At 37.4% G+C, this 18,440-nt stretch overlaps 1 protein-coding gene across 2 annotated transcripts; it reads right to left on the reverse strand.

Annotated features, from left to right (window-relative positions):
• Positions 1 to 371: 371 nt before the first annotated feature.
• Positions 372 to 18,010, reverse strand: GNRHR (gonadotropin releasing hormone receptor). Of its 2 annotated transcripts, none has more exon segments than NM_177514.2 (3): positions 372 to 879; positions 4,441 to 4,660; positions 17,214 to 17,814. In NM_177514.2, coding segments are annotated over 3 exon segments (987 nt in total). In that variant the 5' UTR covers positions 17,736 to 17,814; the 3' UTR covers positions 372 to 634.
• Between the last annotated feature and the right edge of the window lie 430 nt (positions 18,011 to 18,440).

Genomic DNA, 18,440 nt, shown 5'->3' on the forward strand with positions numbered 1-18,440 from the left:
TATATGGAGGTACTTCACAACCTGTACCAGGTGAAGAATGGGATGAAGGAGAACTTGTCAAGTTGAAGGAGTGGATAGTGGGTTGGTTGCTGAATACTCCAAATATCAGAATGCTTTTGAAGCCAAGGAAAAAATTAGATTCATTGCATTTTTTCTTAATCCACAGGAGGAAAAACCGATCATATGGGCAGGGGAAATACTATCTGTGCTTTATGTATTTTTATCTTAGCATAAGATTGTAATTGTTGCTAAGCCCCTTTGCAGAAAAAGGTCTGTGTTTCTCAGTGTTAATTTTTGGCATTTGTTTGCCTTAGGCCATGGCTATTTTAAATATTTATATATTATTATACAAGAATAAAGTGACTAAAAAACCCATATAATGTGTTATAGGAGTTCAGAAAGCAAAGAGATTAATTCAGAAACGTGATTAAGTGAAAATATTTCATTATTTTTCCTGAAAAAAATCTTTTCCTTGTAATTGAGTTTCTCTGATTTCTAAAGGAAGAAGCGTAACATTACCTTAAACTCTACTTTATTCATATGTAAATATGTCACACTATGCTTTGTGTTTCTCATTCCCAAAAGGGGAAATTCATTACTTTGCCTTTCTTTGACTTTCTATGCAGTCTAACAATTATAGAGAGAAATATCCATATATAAGTGGATCAAAGCATGGATTTAAAAAAGCAAAGAGAAAGAAGAAGTGATTTACTGGATCTGACACCCTGTTTACCATGTCAGGATCAAACCAATACCAAATTCCAAGGACATAGTAGGGCGTCCAGCAGACAGTAAATGAAGTGGCAAATGCAACCGTCATCTTTAGGGTCCTCAGCCGAGCTCGTGGTATATTGTTCTTGGACTGATTCAGTTGTAGTTCTTTTAAACAGAGAAAATAGAAGGTGTTTTTAATAACCAGTTTTATTACAAAGCCAAAATAGAAAAAAAGGAACAGAGAATCATAATTCAACCTGGTGAATATAATGGAGGCAAATTGCTAATAATTTTAATAATGACAATATGCTTGCAAAGCATGTTTATATTTCAAGTTTTCCACTCAGCTACATAATAAATAGAAATATTAAAGATAGTAATGCTCTTAAAATAAATTTTCCATCAAACTAATAAGGATTTGAAATAGGAGGTTACTCAAATTCTTCAAATAAAATTTTAAGAGAGTAGACTGAGGTTGAACTGAATTTAATTCTCTGCCCTTTGGTTGTCATACCAACATAGCCACATTTATTTTATAAATTTATAATTTTTCACCTTTCCTGACTGACCAAACAGGAAGCCCTGTTGCCATCATAGGAGGTGATGTAAGCTTGGTGCAGGCAAGAAACACATGCACTGGATTGGTGTCAGAATACTAGTTGGCATTAAGGAGATTTAAGGAATAATACACGATGGAGGAGTTGAAGGACATTAGCTCACCTCTTCTTATAGAAACACCAAAATCAGAACTAACTGCTGAACAGCTGTCAACAAAAAAAACCCCACTAGAACCTAACAAAAAAGATACCCTACATCATGTATGGATATGAGAGTTGGACTGTGAGGAAGGCTGAGCGCCGAAGAATTGATGCTTTTGAACTGTGGTGTTGGAGAAGACTCTTGAGAGTCCCTTGGACTGCAAGGAGATCCAACCAGTCCATTCTAAAGGAAATCAGTCCTGGGTATTCATTGGAAGGACTGATGCTGAGGCTGAAACTCCAATACTTTGGCCACCTCATGCGAAGAGTTGACTCACTGGAAAAGACCCTGATGCTGGGAGGGATTGGGGACAGGTGGAAAAGGGGACGACAGAGTATGAGATTGTTGGATGGTATCACCGACTCAATGGACATGAATTTGAGTAAGCTCCGGGAGTTGGTGATGGACAGGGAGGCCTGGAGTGCTGTGATTCATGGGGTCGCAAAGAGTCGGACATGACTGAGCGACTGAACTGAACTGAACTGAACATCCAAAGATAAAGAAGGAGACATAATGAGATGGTAGGAGGGGTGCAATAGTGATAAAATCAAATTACATACATACCAGGTGGGTAACCCACAAACTGTAAAATAATTAGACCACAGGAATTCTCCCACAGGAGTGAAAGTTCTGAGTCCCACATCAAGCTCCCCAGCTTGGGGATCTGGCAATAGGAGAGCCCCCAGAGAATCTGTCCTTGAAGACCAGCAGGGTTTGATCTTAGGAGTTAAACAGGACTGGAGGAAACAGAAACTCCACTATTGGAGGGCACCCACAAGGTCTTGTGAATACTAGGACCCAAGTTAAAAATGGGGACCTCATAAAAGACTGAGTTAGATTTACCTGCTAGTGTTGGAGGGTCTCCTATGGAGGCAGGGGGTGGTTGTGGCTCACTATGAGGACTCATTGGTGTAGCCCTCTTGAAGGCTGCCATTTTAACACACGAGACACATGAACTGACTTATGTGATTGGACATGTGAAGGCACATTCATATCTTTGAAAGTTCACAACTTTAAGGTTTGTATATAGAGGATTTACTGTATTTAAAGTGATGAGAGAACCCATAACCAAAAACACTCTGCTCAGCAAGGCTCTCATTCAGATTTGATGGAAAAATCAAAAGCTTTACAGACAAGCAAAAGCTAGGAGAATTCAGCACCACAAGACCAGCTTTGGAGCAAATGCTAAAAGTTCTCCAGGGGGAGAAGAAAAGGTCACAACTAGAAACAGGAAAATTATGAATGGAAATGCTTACTGGTGAAGGCAAACATACAATAAAGGTAGGAAATCATCTGTAGACAAATACAAAATCAAAACGATTAACTGTGAGGAGAGCATAAATGCAAGATATTGGAAAGGCATTTGAAATTAAAAGACCTGCAACTTAAAACAGTCTTGTTTACATATAGGCTGCTATATCAAAACCTCATGGTAACCAGAAACCAAAAATATACAATAGATACACACACACACACAAGAAAAAGGAGTCCAAACACAAAACTAAAGTGAATCTTACAGGAAATCAGTCCTAAATATTCATTGGAAGGACTGATGCTGAAACTGAAGCTCCAATATTTTGGCCACCTGATGCGAAGAACTGACTCATTGGAAAAAACCCTGATGCTGGGAAAGATTGAAGGCAGGAAGAGAAGGGTTGGATGAGATGAGATGAGGATGAGATGAGATGAGATGAGATAAGATGGTTGGATAGCATCACCAACACGATGGACATGAATTTGAGCAAGCTCCGGGAGTTGGTGACGAACAGGGAAGCCTGGTGTGCTGCAGTCCATGGGGTCCCAAAGAGCCAGACATGACTGAGTGAACTGAACTGAAAGTGAGTCATCAATCACAAGAGAAGAGAACGCAATAGGAAGGGAAGGAAAAAACTTACAAAAACAAATCCAAAAAAATGGCAATAAGAACATTCATGTCTATAATTATCTTAAGTGTAAACAGATTAAACAGTCCAACCAAAAGACAGAGACTGGCTGAGTAGATACCAAAACAAGACCTATATATATATGCTGTCTACAAGAGACACACTTCAGATCTAGGGATACATAGAGACCACAAAAGAGCCAGATAAGATTTAGCAATCACCACCACCGACTGAACGTGAGGGGATGGAAAAAGGTATTCATTCAAAAAATAGATAACCAACAAGGGACTACTGTATAGCACAGGGAACTCTATTCTGTTATTAGGTTATTCTAAAATAACCTAAATGGGAAAAGAATTTAAAAATAAATAAATATGTGTATATGTATGACTGAATCATTTTGCTGTACATCAGGACTTAATACCATATTGCTAATCAACGATACTCCAATATAAAATTTTAAAAATTCATACATTTGTTTTTGAGAATGCAACAGATTATTGAAGCAAAAAAGATACAACCATGTGCCTGAAGTGAAAGATCAAATAGTCAATTGCATGTTCCATAATATTTAGCACACTCAACACACACACCGAAATGTGCATAGTGTGTGGATACACTGTGTAGATACAGGAGATTTGAATGTGATACAGAACAACTTAACTTTAACAGGTCTATTGGCAACTATATTATGAGTTGTACTTTGCTATATTCTAGGCATCAGGTGTTTGATAAAGTGTTATGATGAACCAGCAGGAACAATTTGCCCATGTTTCTACTGGGTAAATGAAGTAATTGTCCTTTTAGCTTTAATTCCATGCTGTAAATTTATAATATGGGGAGATATTAAATTACCTCATCTCTAAATTGGGGATAATAAAAGTATTGCCTCATAGGGTGATTTTGAATACTGAAAGAGTTAATTAATGTATGTTAGTTGCTCATAATAATATCACAATACTATTACAATACAACACTATTACAGATAAAATAGTACCTGGCACAGCAAGTGCCACTCTGATTCTCTGGTTGGGGTATTGCCGTTAACAACTGTCCATCCACAATTAATCTGAGAAATACATACTGTGGGGATCCTGATGAAGGACCCTTGTTAGGGTAAAGATGATTTTTGCATTGCAGATCACCATGATGAGAAGAGGGATGATGAAGAGGCAGCTGAAGGTGAAAAAGTTATAAAAGGCTTGATGCCACCACTGTGGAAAACTGCAGTGTGTTACACACTGAGAGAAACCTTCAGTCTGTCCAGAGTCATCTGCTAAATGGATCATCCCAAAGATGTATAGCTGTAGGAGAAAATTTAAAACATTAAAAAGGGATATTGCTTATTTTCAAACAATATTTGCAAGTTTTCTCGAAAGTTTTCTCTTCTGTATTATACTAATCTTCTAACATGTTGTTGCCCAAAGCAACTGCTAAGCTTCTTGACATTTGGCTTTTGGCTTTTCTACAAAAAGTTGTAAGTGGATCTTTAGTTTAAATATGTTTGGGTAATGTGAATGGATCTGTAGGATTTTGAATTTCTTCCAAAATTATTTCAGCCTTGCCGAATAATCACCAACCAAAGATTTAAACCTCCTCTGTATTTCAATTTCATATGCTATTATGATGAGTAAACTTTTTGCAAGTGATTTTATTGTTAAATCTGCAGCACAAAAAAACTGTCTGGCATTTAGAATATGCCCTCAAAATAAATATTTAAATTTTATTTTTGTGACATAAGATCTCATTAAAATGGCCAGAAACATGTACAGACAGTTCATTAAAAAAGGGTGTAACAGTGACCCTTAAGTATATAAAAACATAGTTTCAACCTCACTTATGATAAGAGCAGTGTCAATCAATTAAGGCTACACTGATATGCCATTTCGCACTATCAAGTCTGGCAAAATTAAAAAACAAAAACAAAACAGTAGCACACTCTCATGGGAAGGCTATAGGGAAACAGAAACTCTCATACATTGCTAATGGGCACACAAATTGGTACAATCATTAAGGAGAGGAATTTGGCAATAATTAGTATACATTTGTACTTACCTTTGACTCAGCAATCTGACATTCAGGAGTTTTCCATGAAGATACACCCCTACTTCCATTATATGAACATACATGTGCACAAGATTATTCACTGATGCATTGTTTATACGTGAAAAACATTGAAAATAATCTAAATATTAATTCATAGAACACCAGCTGAATAAACTATGGTGGACCACACAATGGAGTCCTATAGAGTAGTAAAAAAAGAGGGAGGGAAATTTCTATCTGAAGGTGTGTGTGTATACATGTACATACATTTATTCTAGCTCTGTGTGGAGAGAGGCTAAGAACAATGTCATCTAAGTAGCAGTGAGCATACCCCGCTCTCCAGTACCCAGATCTTATTTTTATTTTTTTTTTTAATTTTTATTTTATTTTTAAACTTTACATAATTGTATTAGTTTTGCCAAATATCAAAATGAATCCGCCACAGGTATACATGTGTTCCCCATCCTGAACCCTCCTCCCTCCTCCCTCCCCATACCATCCCTCTGGGTCGTCCCAGTGCACTAGCCCCAAGCATCCAGTATTGTGCATCGAACCTGGACTGGCAACTCGTTTCTTACATGATATTTTACATGTTTCAATGTCATTCTCCCAAATCTTCCCACCCTCTCCCTCTCCCACAGAGTCCATAAGACTGTTCTGTACATCAGTGTCTCTTTTGCTGTCTCGTACACAGGGTTATTGTTACCATCTTTCTAAATTCCATATATATGCGTTAGTATACTGTATTTATGTTTTTCCTTCTGGCTTACTTCACTCTGTATAATAGGCTCCAGTTTCATCCACCTCATTAGAACTGATTCAAATGTATTCTTTTTAATGGCTGAGTAATACTCCATTGTGTATATGTGCCATAGCTTTCTTATCCATTCATCTGCTGATGGACATCTAGGTTGCTTCCATGTCCTGGCTATTATAAACAGTGCTGCGATGAACATTGGGGTACACGTGTCTCTTTCCCTTCTGGTTTCCTCAGTGTGTATGCAGATCTTATTTTTAGTATCATTCTCTACCAAAAGGAATCAGAGCTCATTGGCGAAGTGCGTAATCCCAAGGTTGGGGCAATCAAAGCACAATAAGTCGTTGGAACACCTGCTGTGCCAAAAAGTCTGGAAATGCCCAGAGAATGATGGAGCATGTGAAAACATTTCAGGCACCAGCTTGAAAGAGGTCCCATTGGCCAAATTTGGGATAGTTTAAGCATGAAAACAAACAAACCCCGATAGAAAAGAATAAGAGTTCAAATAAAGAAACCATGACTCCATGCTGATGTAAATGACAAAACCAGAATAACAAATACATGGGGAAAGGAAAAAGCTCTTTACTATACAGAAAGTCAGCTAGTAAATGTAAAAGATACAATGGAAGTAGTGATTACCATTTTGTAGTTACTATAATAATAATTGATTCAGGCAAGATCACCAATGAATGGCAAAACATTATAAACAGTAAAGTAATAACTTTACAGTAGAGAAATAACCAAATAATTAAGCTAACATTGCCAATAATGGGACAGATTGACAGCATCTGCTTCCTTCTAGAAAGCATTGAGAAGAACTGAGTCACCTCTTTCATGTTTTTGTTAAAAATCAAATCAGTCAATCCTAAAGGATATCAATCCTGAGTATTCATTGGAAGGACTGATGCTGAAGCTCCAATACTTGGGCCACCTGATGGAAAGAACTGACTCATTAGAAAAGACCTGATGCTGGGAAAGATAGAAGGTGGGAGGACAAGGGGATGACAGAGGATGAGATGGTTGGATGGCATCACTGACTCAATGGACATGATTTTAAGCAAGCTCTGGGAGATAGTGAAGGACAGGAAAGCCTGGTGTGCTGCATTCCATGGGGTTGCCAAAAGTTGGATACGACTGAGTGACTGAAGAACAACAATGTAGACAAAGAATGTCGCTTACACAGTAAACAAAGGATGTTGTGGCCATCAAGTTATTAGCCACTGTACTTACCCTCAGGAGTGCTCCCTAAGGAGTGGATTCAGGATGGAGAAAAGTAGAAACATGGCCCTAGATAGTTAAGATGATGTATCAAAGGAATGATCTCAATAAGCCCAAACTCTTGCATTTTTCTGTACTTAGAAAAGCGCTACATTCATTAACCTGAGATGTATGGTTTTTCTTTAATTAGCAACAATCTTCTGATGTTCTGACTACCAGGTTTTTGTTGCAAAGAAGCCTCCTATTAAAAACTCCTGGCTCCTCTGTTGCCTCTTATGAATTGGGAGCAATCTGAGAGACTGTCTTCTAGGCTTAAGTTCTCAAAAGTCTACTGAATAAAACATATTTCTCAACTTTTAGGTCATAGATTTTTTTTCAGTTGACAAGTGCACAACCTGAATCTACCCCCAAGAAAATATCAATCAAACTCAAATTGAGGGGCATTCTACAAAACAACTTGTCTGCACTCTTCAAAAATGTCAGTGTCATGAAATACAAAGAAAGACCAAGGAACTGTTCTAGTTTAAAGGAGACTAAAGAGACAAAGGGTCTTACCAGGTGACTCAGTGGTAAAGGATCTCCCTGTCAATGCAGAAGACACAGGTTTGATCCCTGGGTTGGGAAGATCCCCTGGAGTAGGAAATGGCTACCCACTCCAGTATTCTTGCCTGAAAAATTCTGTGGATAGAAGAGCCTGACAGGCTACAGTCCATGGGGTCAGAAAGAGTTGGACACGACTGAACACGCAAGCAAAGAGACAAGGCGACTGAACCTCTCGCATAATCTTGAATTTTCTTTTATTAAAGGGGATATTATTGAGACAGCTGAGAGATGAATAGGGCATATAGATTAAATGGTAGTACTTCAGTTCAGTTCAGTCACTCAGTTGTGTCTGACTCTTTGCAACCCCATGGAATGCAGCACGCCAGGCTTCCCTGTCCATCACCAACTCCTGGAGCTTGATCAAATTCATGTCCATCGAGTCAGTAATGCCATCCAACCATCTCATCCTCTGTCATCCCCTTCTCCTCCTGCCTTCAGTCTTTTCCAGCATCAGGGTCTTTTCCAAGGAATCAGTTCTTCACATTAGGTGGCCAAAGTATTGGAGCTTCAGCTTCAGCATCATTCCTTCCAATGAATATTCAGGACTGATTTCCTTTAGGGTTGACTGGTTTGATCTTGCAGTCCAAGGAACTCTCAAGAGTCTTCTCCAACACCACAGTTCAAAAGCATCAATTCTTTGGCAGTCAGTAGTACTGTATTGGAGAAGGCAATGGCAACCCACTCCAGTACTTTTGCCTGGCAAATCCCATGGACGGAGGAGCCTGGTAGGCTGCAGTCCATGGGGTCGCTAGGAGTCGGACACGACTGAGTGACTTCACTTTCACTTTTCACTTTTATGCATTGAAGAAGGAAATGGCAACCCACTCCAGTGTTCTTGCCTGGAGAATCCCAGGGACAGGGGAGCCTGGTAGGCTGCAGTGTATGGGGTCGCACAGAGTCGGACACGACTGAGGCGACTTAGCAGCAGCAGCAGCAGTACTGTATTAATGTTAATTTCCCGATTTTGATACTTTATACTGCGCTTATGTGCTAGAAAAAATACACTGAGGTATCGAGAGAGGCATCATGTCTGAACTTTTAAACAATCCATAAAAACATGCATACAAGAGAGAGAATAAGCAATGTAGCAACATGTTAATATTTGGGGAATCTGAGGGAAAAGTATCCTAGAAATCTCTGTATGATTCTTGCAGCCTTTCCCTAAGTGTGAAATTATTTTAAAAAAAGAACTTGTTGAGTCAACAAGGAAACAATGCAAGTGGTTTTCACAAACAAGTTTTAGTTGACATTTATTCATTCTTTCCCAATTTGTCAAGCACACTTCTTACTTCATAATTTCCAAAATTTTCTACTGAAAAACTTCATTTTACCACAAAATATCATTAAAATGAAGAGATAAGAGTGCCCAAGAGCTTTAAAACTGATAAGTTAATTCAAACAAAAATGTTGCAGGTTTGTTTGTTTGTTTGTTTTTTTTAAGTTTTAAGCAAGTGAGGGGCAGTATTCATTTTTATTTAGTTGTTGACTGAATTAGTAAACTTAAATTCCATTTAGTTAATTTAATAAGCTCAGAATTTCTTTCCTTTTGGGGGTGGCAGAGTGGAAAGAGTATACCTTAAAAAAATACTGTTTTCCTCTTTGCTTGTAGAGTAGAAAAGTTTTAATAAATATAAAATATAATAAACAAAATAAATACATATATAATAAGATCTAAGTACATATAATATAAAATACAAGCCTATTTTATTTGTAATTAAAATGCTGATTTTCAGTTTGTGATCTTTTCAGCTTCAAGGGCAAACAAGAATTTTTAGGTTATTCCACTAGAGGGCGCCCAATGACAATATTATCAATCTTAAAGTCAAGAAAAGCAAGTTCAGCTAATTCTGTTTTATGATCCAGATCAATTTTTTCCATGTTACAAAGTGACCCTTTCAGTTTTTCCATACTTCTTTGCAAACTGCCCTTGTTTAAAGTTGAGTTTTGAATTTGACCCAACAGGTGTTGTGAATTGAAATCTTTGGAAGGGTTTTTCACATGACCCTGAGAGTCTTCTAACTCTTAAAAATCGTTTTTTCTTCCCATCTCCCTAGTCAGCCTTGGAACCATATAATCTGAATTTGATTTTCTGCTCTGCACAGGGTCACATTTTCACTTTAATAGTTCATATTTTTAAGTTATAATGATGAGTCTTTCAATGAAAAGGACTTTATAGTACTATGGTTTGAATTTGGTTTTCATCTTTATGTAATGAATGCTTGTTTTTAAAGCAACTCCTTGGTCATAAAACTATACTTGGTACACTCTGTCATGAAAGATGAACTAAATATATTGTGCTATCAAGAAATTAAATATTTCTTAGGGGAGATACAGCATGTATGTGACAACTATAATACTCAATAGACTGTGACAAGTTCCGAAGGAGAGTTATAGTGTTACAAAAATTCAGAATTTTACTCACCCACAAACTAATTTGTTTTAGGCTTCATTCAGTTTATTTTCAACTCCAAGACCATGTTCATTTGAATGATTAATATAGGGATATACTTTACTTCCAGTGATTCTTTCATACTTGGATGATATTTCAAAAGTTTCTTTGTTTCTCCTCTCTCATGCCTGGCCCCAGTTCTCATCAGTGTTTACTTTATTTTGCCCTAAACAATAGCAGTTTGTTCTCCACCTTTACAGTCACTTGCAGATGCTATTCCTCTTAGCACATAATTTTTAACCTTCGCCTTACCCCATATTAGTGACACCATGACTTAATCTTTCTGAAGGTGATTATCTTTAGATGCTATGCTTTAGGTTCCTCTTGGGATTCCCTGCTAAGACAGTAATGAATCCGTCTGCAAAGTAGGAAACCCGGGTTCGATCCCTGGGTTGGGAAGATGCCCTAAAGAAAAGAATGGCTTCCCACTCCAGTATTCTTGCCTGGAGAATTCCATGGACAGAGGAACCTAGTGGGCTAGGGAGATATAAATAGTATTTAACTCTAGGGACTGTCATGACAGTTAACAAGCGAATACTTGCAAAGCACCTAGAGTAATGCCTGGCCCACAGTTAGCACTATATAAATCATAGCCATTATTAAACATTTTTTTGAGGCACACAATATATAAATATATATTGCATACGTTTACATATTTATAAATTTATACCATATTTTTCCTGATATCACTTAACTATTTATTCTTACCTTAAGATTTTCCTGCCTTTTCCTTCTCTAGCCTCTTACAGGAAAAAAGAGACAGTATTGCACACTGTGATACAATGATATGCATGCATGCTCAGTCGCTCAGTCATGCCAACTCTTTGTGACCACATGGACTATAGCCCACCAGGCTCTTCTGTTCATGTAATTTTCCAAGCGGGTTGGAAATCCTGGCGGTTAGGATTCTGGGCTTTCACTGCTGAAGCCCGATTTCAATCCTGCTAGGGGAACTGAGATCCTGCAAGTCGCACAGCATGACCAGAGACAAATAAAAAAACAAAAAGCAACACAGAAGCATTTAACACAATTCCTGGCACATATTTATGTACTGAATAACTATTATTTATCAAAATAATCATCACCATTATTGTTATTTCTGCTACTAGTATGCTGTTACTACATTCCAGTAACATTTTTTGGCATATTGTACACATGTAGTGAGTATTTATTGAATTTAAGCTGCTTGTGGGTCTTCCCAGGTGACACTAGTGGCAAAGAACCCTCCTGCCAATGCAGGAGACATAAGTGATGCCACTTTGATCCCTGGGTCGGGAAGATCCCCTGGAGGAGGGCATGGCAACCCACTCCAGTATTCTGGCCTGGAAAATTCCATGGACAGAGGAGCCTGGCAGCCTACAGTCAGTCCATAGGATTGCAAAGAGTCAGACATGACTGAAGTGACAGCATGTATAGAGCATGCACAAGCTGCTTGTCAAGTTCAGAAGAGCCTGCTAGCATTGTAAATTTATGTTTGTAACAGGCAAGCTTCCACATTTATTCAGACCACACATCTTCACACCAAAGAATAAAGGAATACTCATATACAACAGACCCTCCAAATCTTTGGGTTCCACATCTGCAGATTCAACTAACCAGAGATGGAAAAATATTCAGAAAAAAATTTTTAGAAAGTTCCAAAGAGTAAGACGTGAACTTGGAAAGCTCCAGAAACTGTCTATATAATATTATATTGTATTTACAATTATTTACACAGCATTTACATTGTATTAGGTATTATAAGTAATCTAGAGATGATTTAAAGTATATAGGAGGATGTACATAGGTTACAGGCAAATAGTATACCATATTTTATAGAAGGGACTTGAACATCTGGGAAATTTCTTATCTGAGGCCACCACGGTGGGGAAGGAGGATGTCTAGGAACCAATCCCCTGGGGATATCAAGGGTGACTGCATTTTCTCTTCAGGCCTGGGTTACCTACAGAATTAAAAATCTGTCAACATATAATTCTCCCTAGTAACACAGAGAAACTAGTGATGTGAACTCTATCTGCAAATAATCTGCTGCTCTGGAATTCTTGTGGTCTTAGATGACAGTCATCAGAAACCTTGCGTTTTTTAATTGGAAATGGACACACCAGATTCAGGAAATGTTTTCTGCTTAACATGCACCTACTAGCCTGACCACAGTCAGTCTTAAGTCAGATATCCTTTCAAGTCCTGTTGGCTGTCTTGCCTTGCCTTCCTCTCCCTTCCGCCTTTTCTTCCTTTCTTATCCTATGTTTAGAAACAATACCTCCAAGACTTGAATCATTATGCTCTGGCATATAAATCTTTTAGAGTGAATAAGACAGCTTAGTGACTAGGGAGGACATTGGCCAAATTTACTTATCAGTCAGAATAAATGTCATAATTTTTTGAAGCAATTTTTACATAAGCAATTTTGTTTGCTGTTTCTTAAATAATTATTTTATTTTCATACTCATATTTCCCTAATACTTTTTTCTCCTGACTTCAAAAATCCTATTATGAAGGAAGTAATTAAGGTAGGAAAAGGGGAAGAAATGAATAGTAATGCATTTTTAAGACTTTATACTTAAAGTCTTATATATGATTGTGTATATCTTACTCTTTATAGCACTTTTTACAATGACCCTTTTAAACTTGGTTAAGTAAATTACTCAGATAGCTGGTAAAAGACAGCACTGAGATTTGAAACCAGCTTTGTTTAAATCCCACTGCCTTTCAGACTTGCAGGGATATCTGAGGTCTTCTGAGACTAGGACTGGAGCTGGTGAATGGTCAAACAGAGGACTGGGGCTCCCTTATCCCTATTTGACCAGAGCAACTCCACTTATATCTGCTTCATTTATTGAAGCTCCACACAGAATTTCATTTTAAATAAAATTCAATTACAAGCAAAAGTATAAAATTGTGGTCACAGGACACTGAAAGTTTTGGAAATATATCCCCAAACCATCACAGAACTCTGAGGTGATCAGCAAGGTGGAAAAGCAAGGTGGTCAGTTTGAAAGTTGGTCATTCTGAACTCTAGCAAAATGTCATAAATTCTCAGGTTCCTGGGAACATGACAACTAGCTTGTTAATTTTTTTTTCTTTTTCCAACCTAGCATGAATTAATCAAGTGATAGAATATCCATATATATACCAAAGGATGAATACAATCCTAAAGGAAATCAATCCTGAATATTCATTGGAAGGACTGCTGCTGAAGCTGAAGCTCCACCTGATGTGAAGAGCTGACTCATTAGAAAAGACCTTGATGCTGGGAAAGATTGAGGGCAGGAAGAGAAGGGGACGACAGAGGATGAGATGGTTGGGTGGCATCACTCACTGACTCAGTGGACATCAGTTTGAGCAAACTCTGGGAGATGGTGAAGGACAGGGAAGTCTGGTGTGCTGCAGTTCATGGGGTCACAAAGAGTTGAACATGACTGAGCAACTGAATAACAACAAACACAGGATGAAAATTAAAAGTCATCCTTTCAAACGCCTTTTAAATTAGCCACAACGGGATGTGCTTTTGTCAATGGGCTTTGTGGGGCGTGGTGAAGCGTGAGCTGTACTCACGGCGTCACACAGCCTGGAAATCAAAAGCCTTTCCTATCTCTTGTCTTCCCCATCACGCACACATTACATTACTCACAGGGTTGAAGCCTCTTTTATTCAGAGAGAAAGAGCAGAGAGCTATAATAAAAAGATAAACTGGACTTAACAAAAAGACAGGAATACAACAGGTCAAGTGGCATTGGGCAAACAATTAATCCTTTTAAGTGAATACTTTTCAAACTGCGGGTTGTACCCATCAGTTAGTTGTAATCAGTAATAAAAAATGATTTGGAACAGAATAGAGTATTTATTTTATGAAAACTTTTCTCAGTTATAGGTCTATGAGAGATAGATTAAGTCTTCATGTAGTCTGTATTTCTTTCTTTCCATTACTGTCAAGAAGGTTTGAAGGACATTGATTTCAAAGGTTCTCTTTGAATGGTCTTTTTTATGTGAAATGGGGATAATAGCATAGCCTTTAGGTTCCTCACAGAGTCCGTGTAAATACCAAATAAGATTATGAATGTGAGGTCTTTCAGGAAACTTCAGCAAAGTGCTTTATCAATTTAAAGTGCTGCTGAAAGCAAGAATGAGTCATTTGTTTTACAAAATGAAATAGCGTCAATACTACCATATTCTGTGACCCATATGTAAATTTTCTTAGGTACATCATTTTAATAATGTACAACATGATGGCCACAGTTAACACTGATGTATGATGTTTAGAAAAGTTGTTAAGAGAGTAAATCCTAAGAGTGCTCATCACAAGGAAAGAAAACTTTTTTCTTTTCATTGTGTCAATATGAGATGATGTAAGAAGTTAGCTGAAACTATTGTGTTAATCATTTCACATTATATGTAAATCAAGCTATCATGCTGTACACGTTAAACCTACATGGTGATGTATACAGACTATTTTTCAAAAAATTGAAAATGAAGAAAAACAAAAAAATCATTTAATCCTTGTGTAAGACTCATGAAAGTTATATGGCGTCCACATTGTTCTCAGAGTTTCCCCCAGCTATCTTCTGTTATATACATCCATTCCACCTCCATTTATTGATTCATCTATCCAAACTTTGTTTTCATTTTAGTAAAAGGTGAAAGGTTTATTTGATCTGAAGAGGAATCAGAGTATCCAAACATTTAAAATTTATATTTTTGTTGGGTGTCTCATTAAGTACTGTGAATATGAATTAAATTGAACACAACAGTTTTCACTGTTGTAGCAGCACATATCATAATGGCAAAGACAAACAAGTACATAATTACAATGTTTTCTGACAAAGAAACAGTGTGCTATGAGGTCAAAGGAAAGGCAGCAACCATGAAATCTAATTTCCTGCTACTGTCAATCTGTCACTTGAGCCAAACAAGTCTCCTTTGAAAATTAATCACTTTACAACTTTTGCTGAAAAATACATGTGATCCTTGGCTTTTTTTTTTCCATTCAAATACATTCATCTTTAAAAACTCAGTTTAGGGCTTCCCTTGTGGCTTAGCGGGTAAAGAATCTGCCTACAGTGAGGGAGACCTGGATTCGATCCCTGGATTGGGAAGATCCCCTGGGGGAGGGCATGGCAACCCACTCCAGTATTTTTGCCTGGAGAATCCCCATGGGCAGAGGAGCCTGACAGGCTACAGTCCACCGGGTCGCAATGAGTCAGACATGACTGAGCAACTAAGCATAAGACCTATTATATAAGCATTAATAAAATTGTTAAAGACCTTTAAAAAAAAAAACTCAGTTTATCCTACTTTTACCCTTCCTTCACCATTTTAACTTTAATAATTCATCTCTCTCTCTTCTTACACTGGTAATAGACTTGAAAACTTTTTTGTACATAGTTGTATTCATTTTGTATAAGTTTTATTTCTATAACTGAATGACATTTTTTTGTCTCTTTGTTTCATCAGTAGCTGGTTCAGTGTTAGGAACCCAACTTGTGTTTATCTTCTCTAAGAAAATTGAACAATATATAAATACACATCACTCATAGTTCAAAGAAATAAAATGGAAAATTTCAGAGCATAAACCTTTGCTAAGTAACCTCATTTAAGTAACATATTTGCTAAATTAATTCTTGTATATGCAGTCACTGTGAGAATAATTTTAATATACTTTTCTCCAGGGAAATCAAAGCATTTTGGTTTTTTTCTGCCATAAAACACACACTGATATACAAAAAATGTCAAGTGAGGAATTGGTGGGAGAATATAGTTATCTAACTTTCTAGTGTCCTGAACTATTTAGTGCATCTTGTGTGGCAGCTTTTGTTTGTTTGTTTGTTTTTATGCCAGCTGGCTAGTTTAGAATCTCTAGATAAATTTCTATTTGTAGTGACAAGTTTTTGGAGGATCATGGTAAACTCTGACTTCCTGACACATCCCTGTACCCTGGATTCATCACAGGGTACATTCACAAACATAGAGACAATTTGGTCATCTTTGCCATTTTCAAGAATGCATCGTCTTCTTCAGAGATTTGGCTGTTGAAGAGGCAGATTCTGAAGATCCATCAACTGGGGTGCCTCTGATAAAGACAGTCTGGAGGGCTATCTACTTTCTGAAGGAGAGGGCCTTGCCTGCACCAACAGTCATAGAGTTTTGCTAACAGCCTGTTACAGTCTCATCTACCTCCAGATAAAGCTCAAGTCAACCTCAGGGAAATGTTCAAATATCCAAACGTCTAAGATGTCCCACATTTCCTTTTATTCAATCCCACCCAGCTGCAAACTGCAGAACATACTAATTAAGGCTAGTTCTTTCTATGCTGCAATGACAGAAGACTCAAGAAGTTCCAAATAAAACAAGTTATGCATACTTTCTACCTATGCAAATTTTATTATTCCTAAAGATTCCCCCAATTTACCATGTCAACCAGAGTAAAAGAAAATGTAGATGAAAGAATCAAATGAGGATGAGTTCAAATTTGAGAATAGCTTCATTTTGAGGGAGCATTTACTATGTACCAGATAGTATGATAGAAAACTTAACAAATGATTTGTTTAATCATTACAAAGGTGCATCAAGTAGACGTTACCTCCATTTTATAAATGCAAGACCTGAAACCCAGAGAGGTTAAGATATTTGCCAAAGGTAACAGAGCAGAGTCAGGATTAAATTCCACACTCTGACTTCCAGAGCCCAAGCTCTTAGAGATAATACAATACTACCTTTGACAAGACCTTCATTCAGATTTAGATAGGAAATCTGTAATCTCCATAAAAAGTTTGCAATGTTGGTTTACCTGTGGTCCAGCAAAGATGCTACTGAGAAGCCAGGCCAAGCCAATCATGAACTGTCCAAGCTTGCTGTTGCTTTTCACTGCTAGAGGCTTGGTGATCGCCAGCGAGCGGTCAAGGCTGATCACCACCATCATGAAGGCGGGGGCGTACATGGAGAAAAGCTTCAGATAGCTGAGGACTTTACAAAGGAGCTCTCCAGCATACCATTGAACAGTTATGTTCCACATTCCATCCAGTGGCATAACAATCAGAGTCTCCAGCAGATTGGCTAAAGTCAAATGTTTTAAAAGCAACTTCATTCTCGAGAGTTTTTTCCTCTTCTCTTTCCTTTGAGTCCAATTCTGAAGTTTCAACAAGAAAGAAGTGTTGAAAATTGTGGAGAGTAGAAAAAGGAAGAAAGTAACTGTCACTCGGATCTTTCCAGATAGGGTCAGGGTGGGGAGGCTGCCTGGTGTTAGAGGGATGCTGCTGTTGATCGCTGAACAGTGGTTTTCATTCTGTTCAGGAGAGTCACTGTTTGCCATCCTTTATGGCTGATGCAGCTTCAAGACTCGTGTTTCTGGCACTTCTGATATTTTATTGTAATTGCACTTGGAGTCCTGTTTTATTTCAGCCTTCTTTGGCTGATAACGTCACAGGTTTATATTTATGTCAAATTTTGTCCCTGAGATATTTTGTATTTAAAGTGAAAGATCAAGGTGAACTTGTTTTGTGGGCTTGTAATCCAGCAGGGTGCTAAAGCAAAGCAGACAAACACTTTCTGAGGGCCAAATGTAACTGTAGTATCTCAGCAGATGGCCTGGTTTTCACAACATTTTTCCTAAGTGAAGAAGGACGTTTGAAACTTAATTTTGTAATTAAAATTCTCTTAGGATATTATTCAAGTAAATTTAGTGAAGATGTTTTCTAAAAAAAAAACCTTAAGTGTTCTGTTCAATACATGCAAAATGAAAAAGAAGAAAATACTAAAAAAAAACTTGATCCAGTTAAGATTTGTAATTTAAAGAATCACAAATTTGTAATTTCTCAAAAAATTTGTTTTCTTTTCAATCACACAATGCTGAGCATCCAAACACTAGATAAATATATTTATTCAGAACTGTCCTCTATGAAACATCAAACTAATACCTTAACAGTTAGAATCAATTTGATATAATATTGAGATGCATTCAAATTTATCAGTCTTAATGTTTAGATAAAATCATTAACTTCATGAAAAATTTTTGTTA

This window comes from Bos taurus, chromosome 6 (genome assembly GCF_002263795.3).
Source record: "Bos taurus isolate L1 Dominette 01449 registration number 42190680 breed Hereford chromosome 6, ARS-UCD2.0, whole genome shotgun sequence".
Taxonomy (NCBI): Eukaryota; Metazoa; Chordata; class Mammalia; order Artiodactyla; family Bovidae; genus Bos; species Bos taurus.

Excerpts from the sequence above, each read along its gene's own strand:
- GNRHR (XM_005208022.5), bottom strand. The coding sequence starts at position 17,735 with ATGGCAAACAGTGACTCTCCTGAACAGAATGAAAACCACTGTTCAGCG. Across the intron at positions 4,533-17,213 it reads GCATCTTTGCTGGACCACAG|CTGCCTCTTCATCATCCCTC; the intron begins GTAAACCAACAT and ends TTTCACCTTCAG. Across the intron at positions 880-4,440 it reads CCTTCATCAGGATCCCCACA|AACTACAACTGAATCAGTCC; the intron begins GTATGTATTTCT and ends TCTGTTTAAAAG.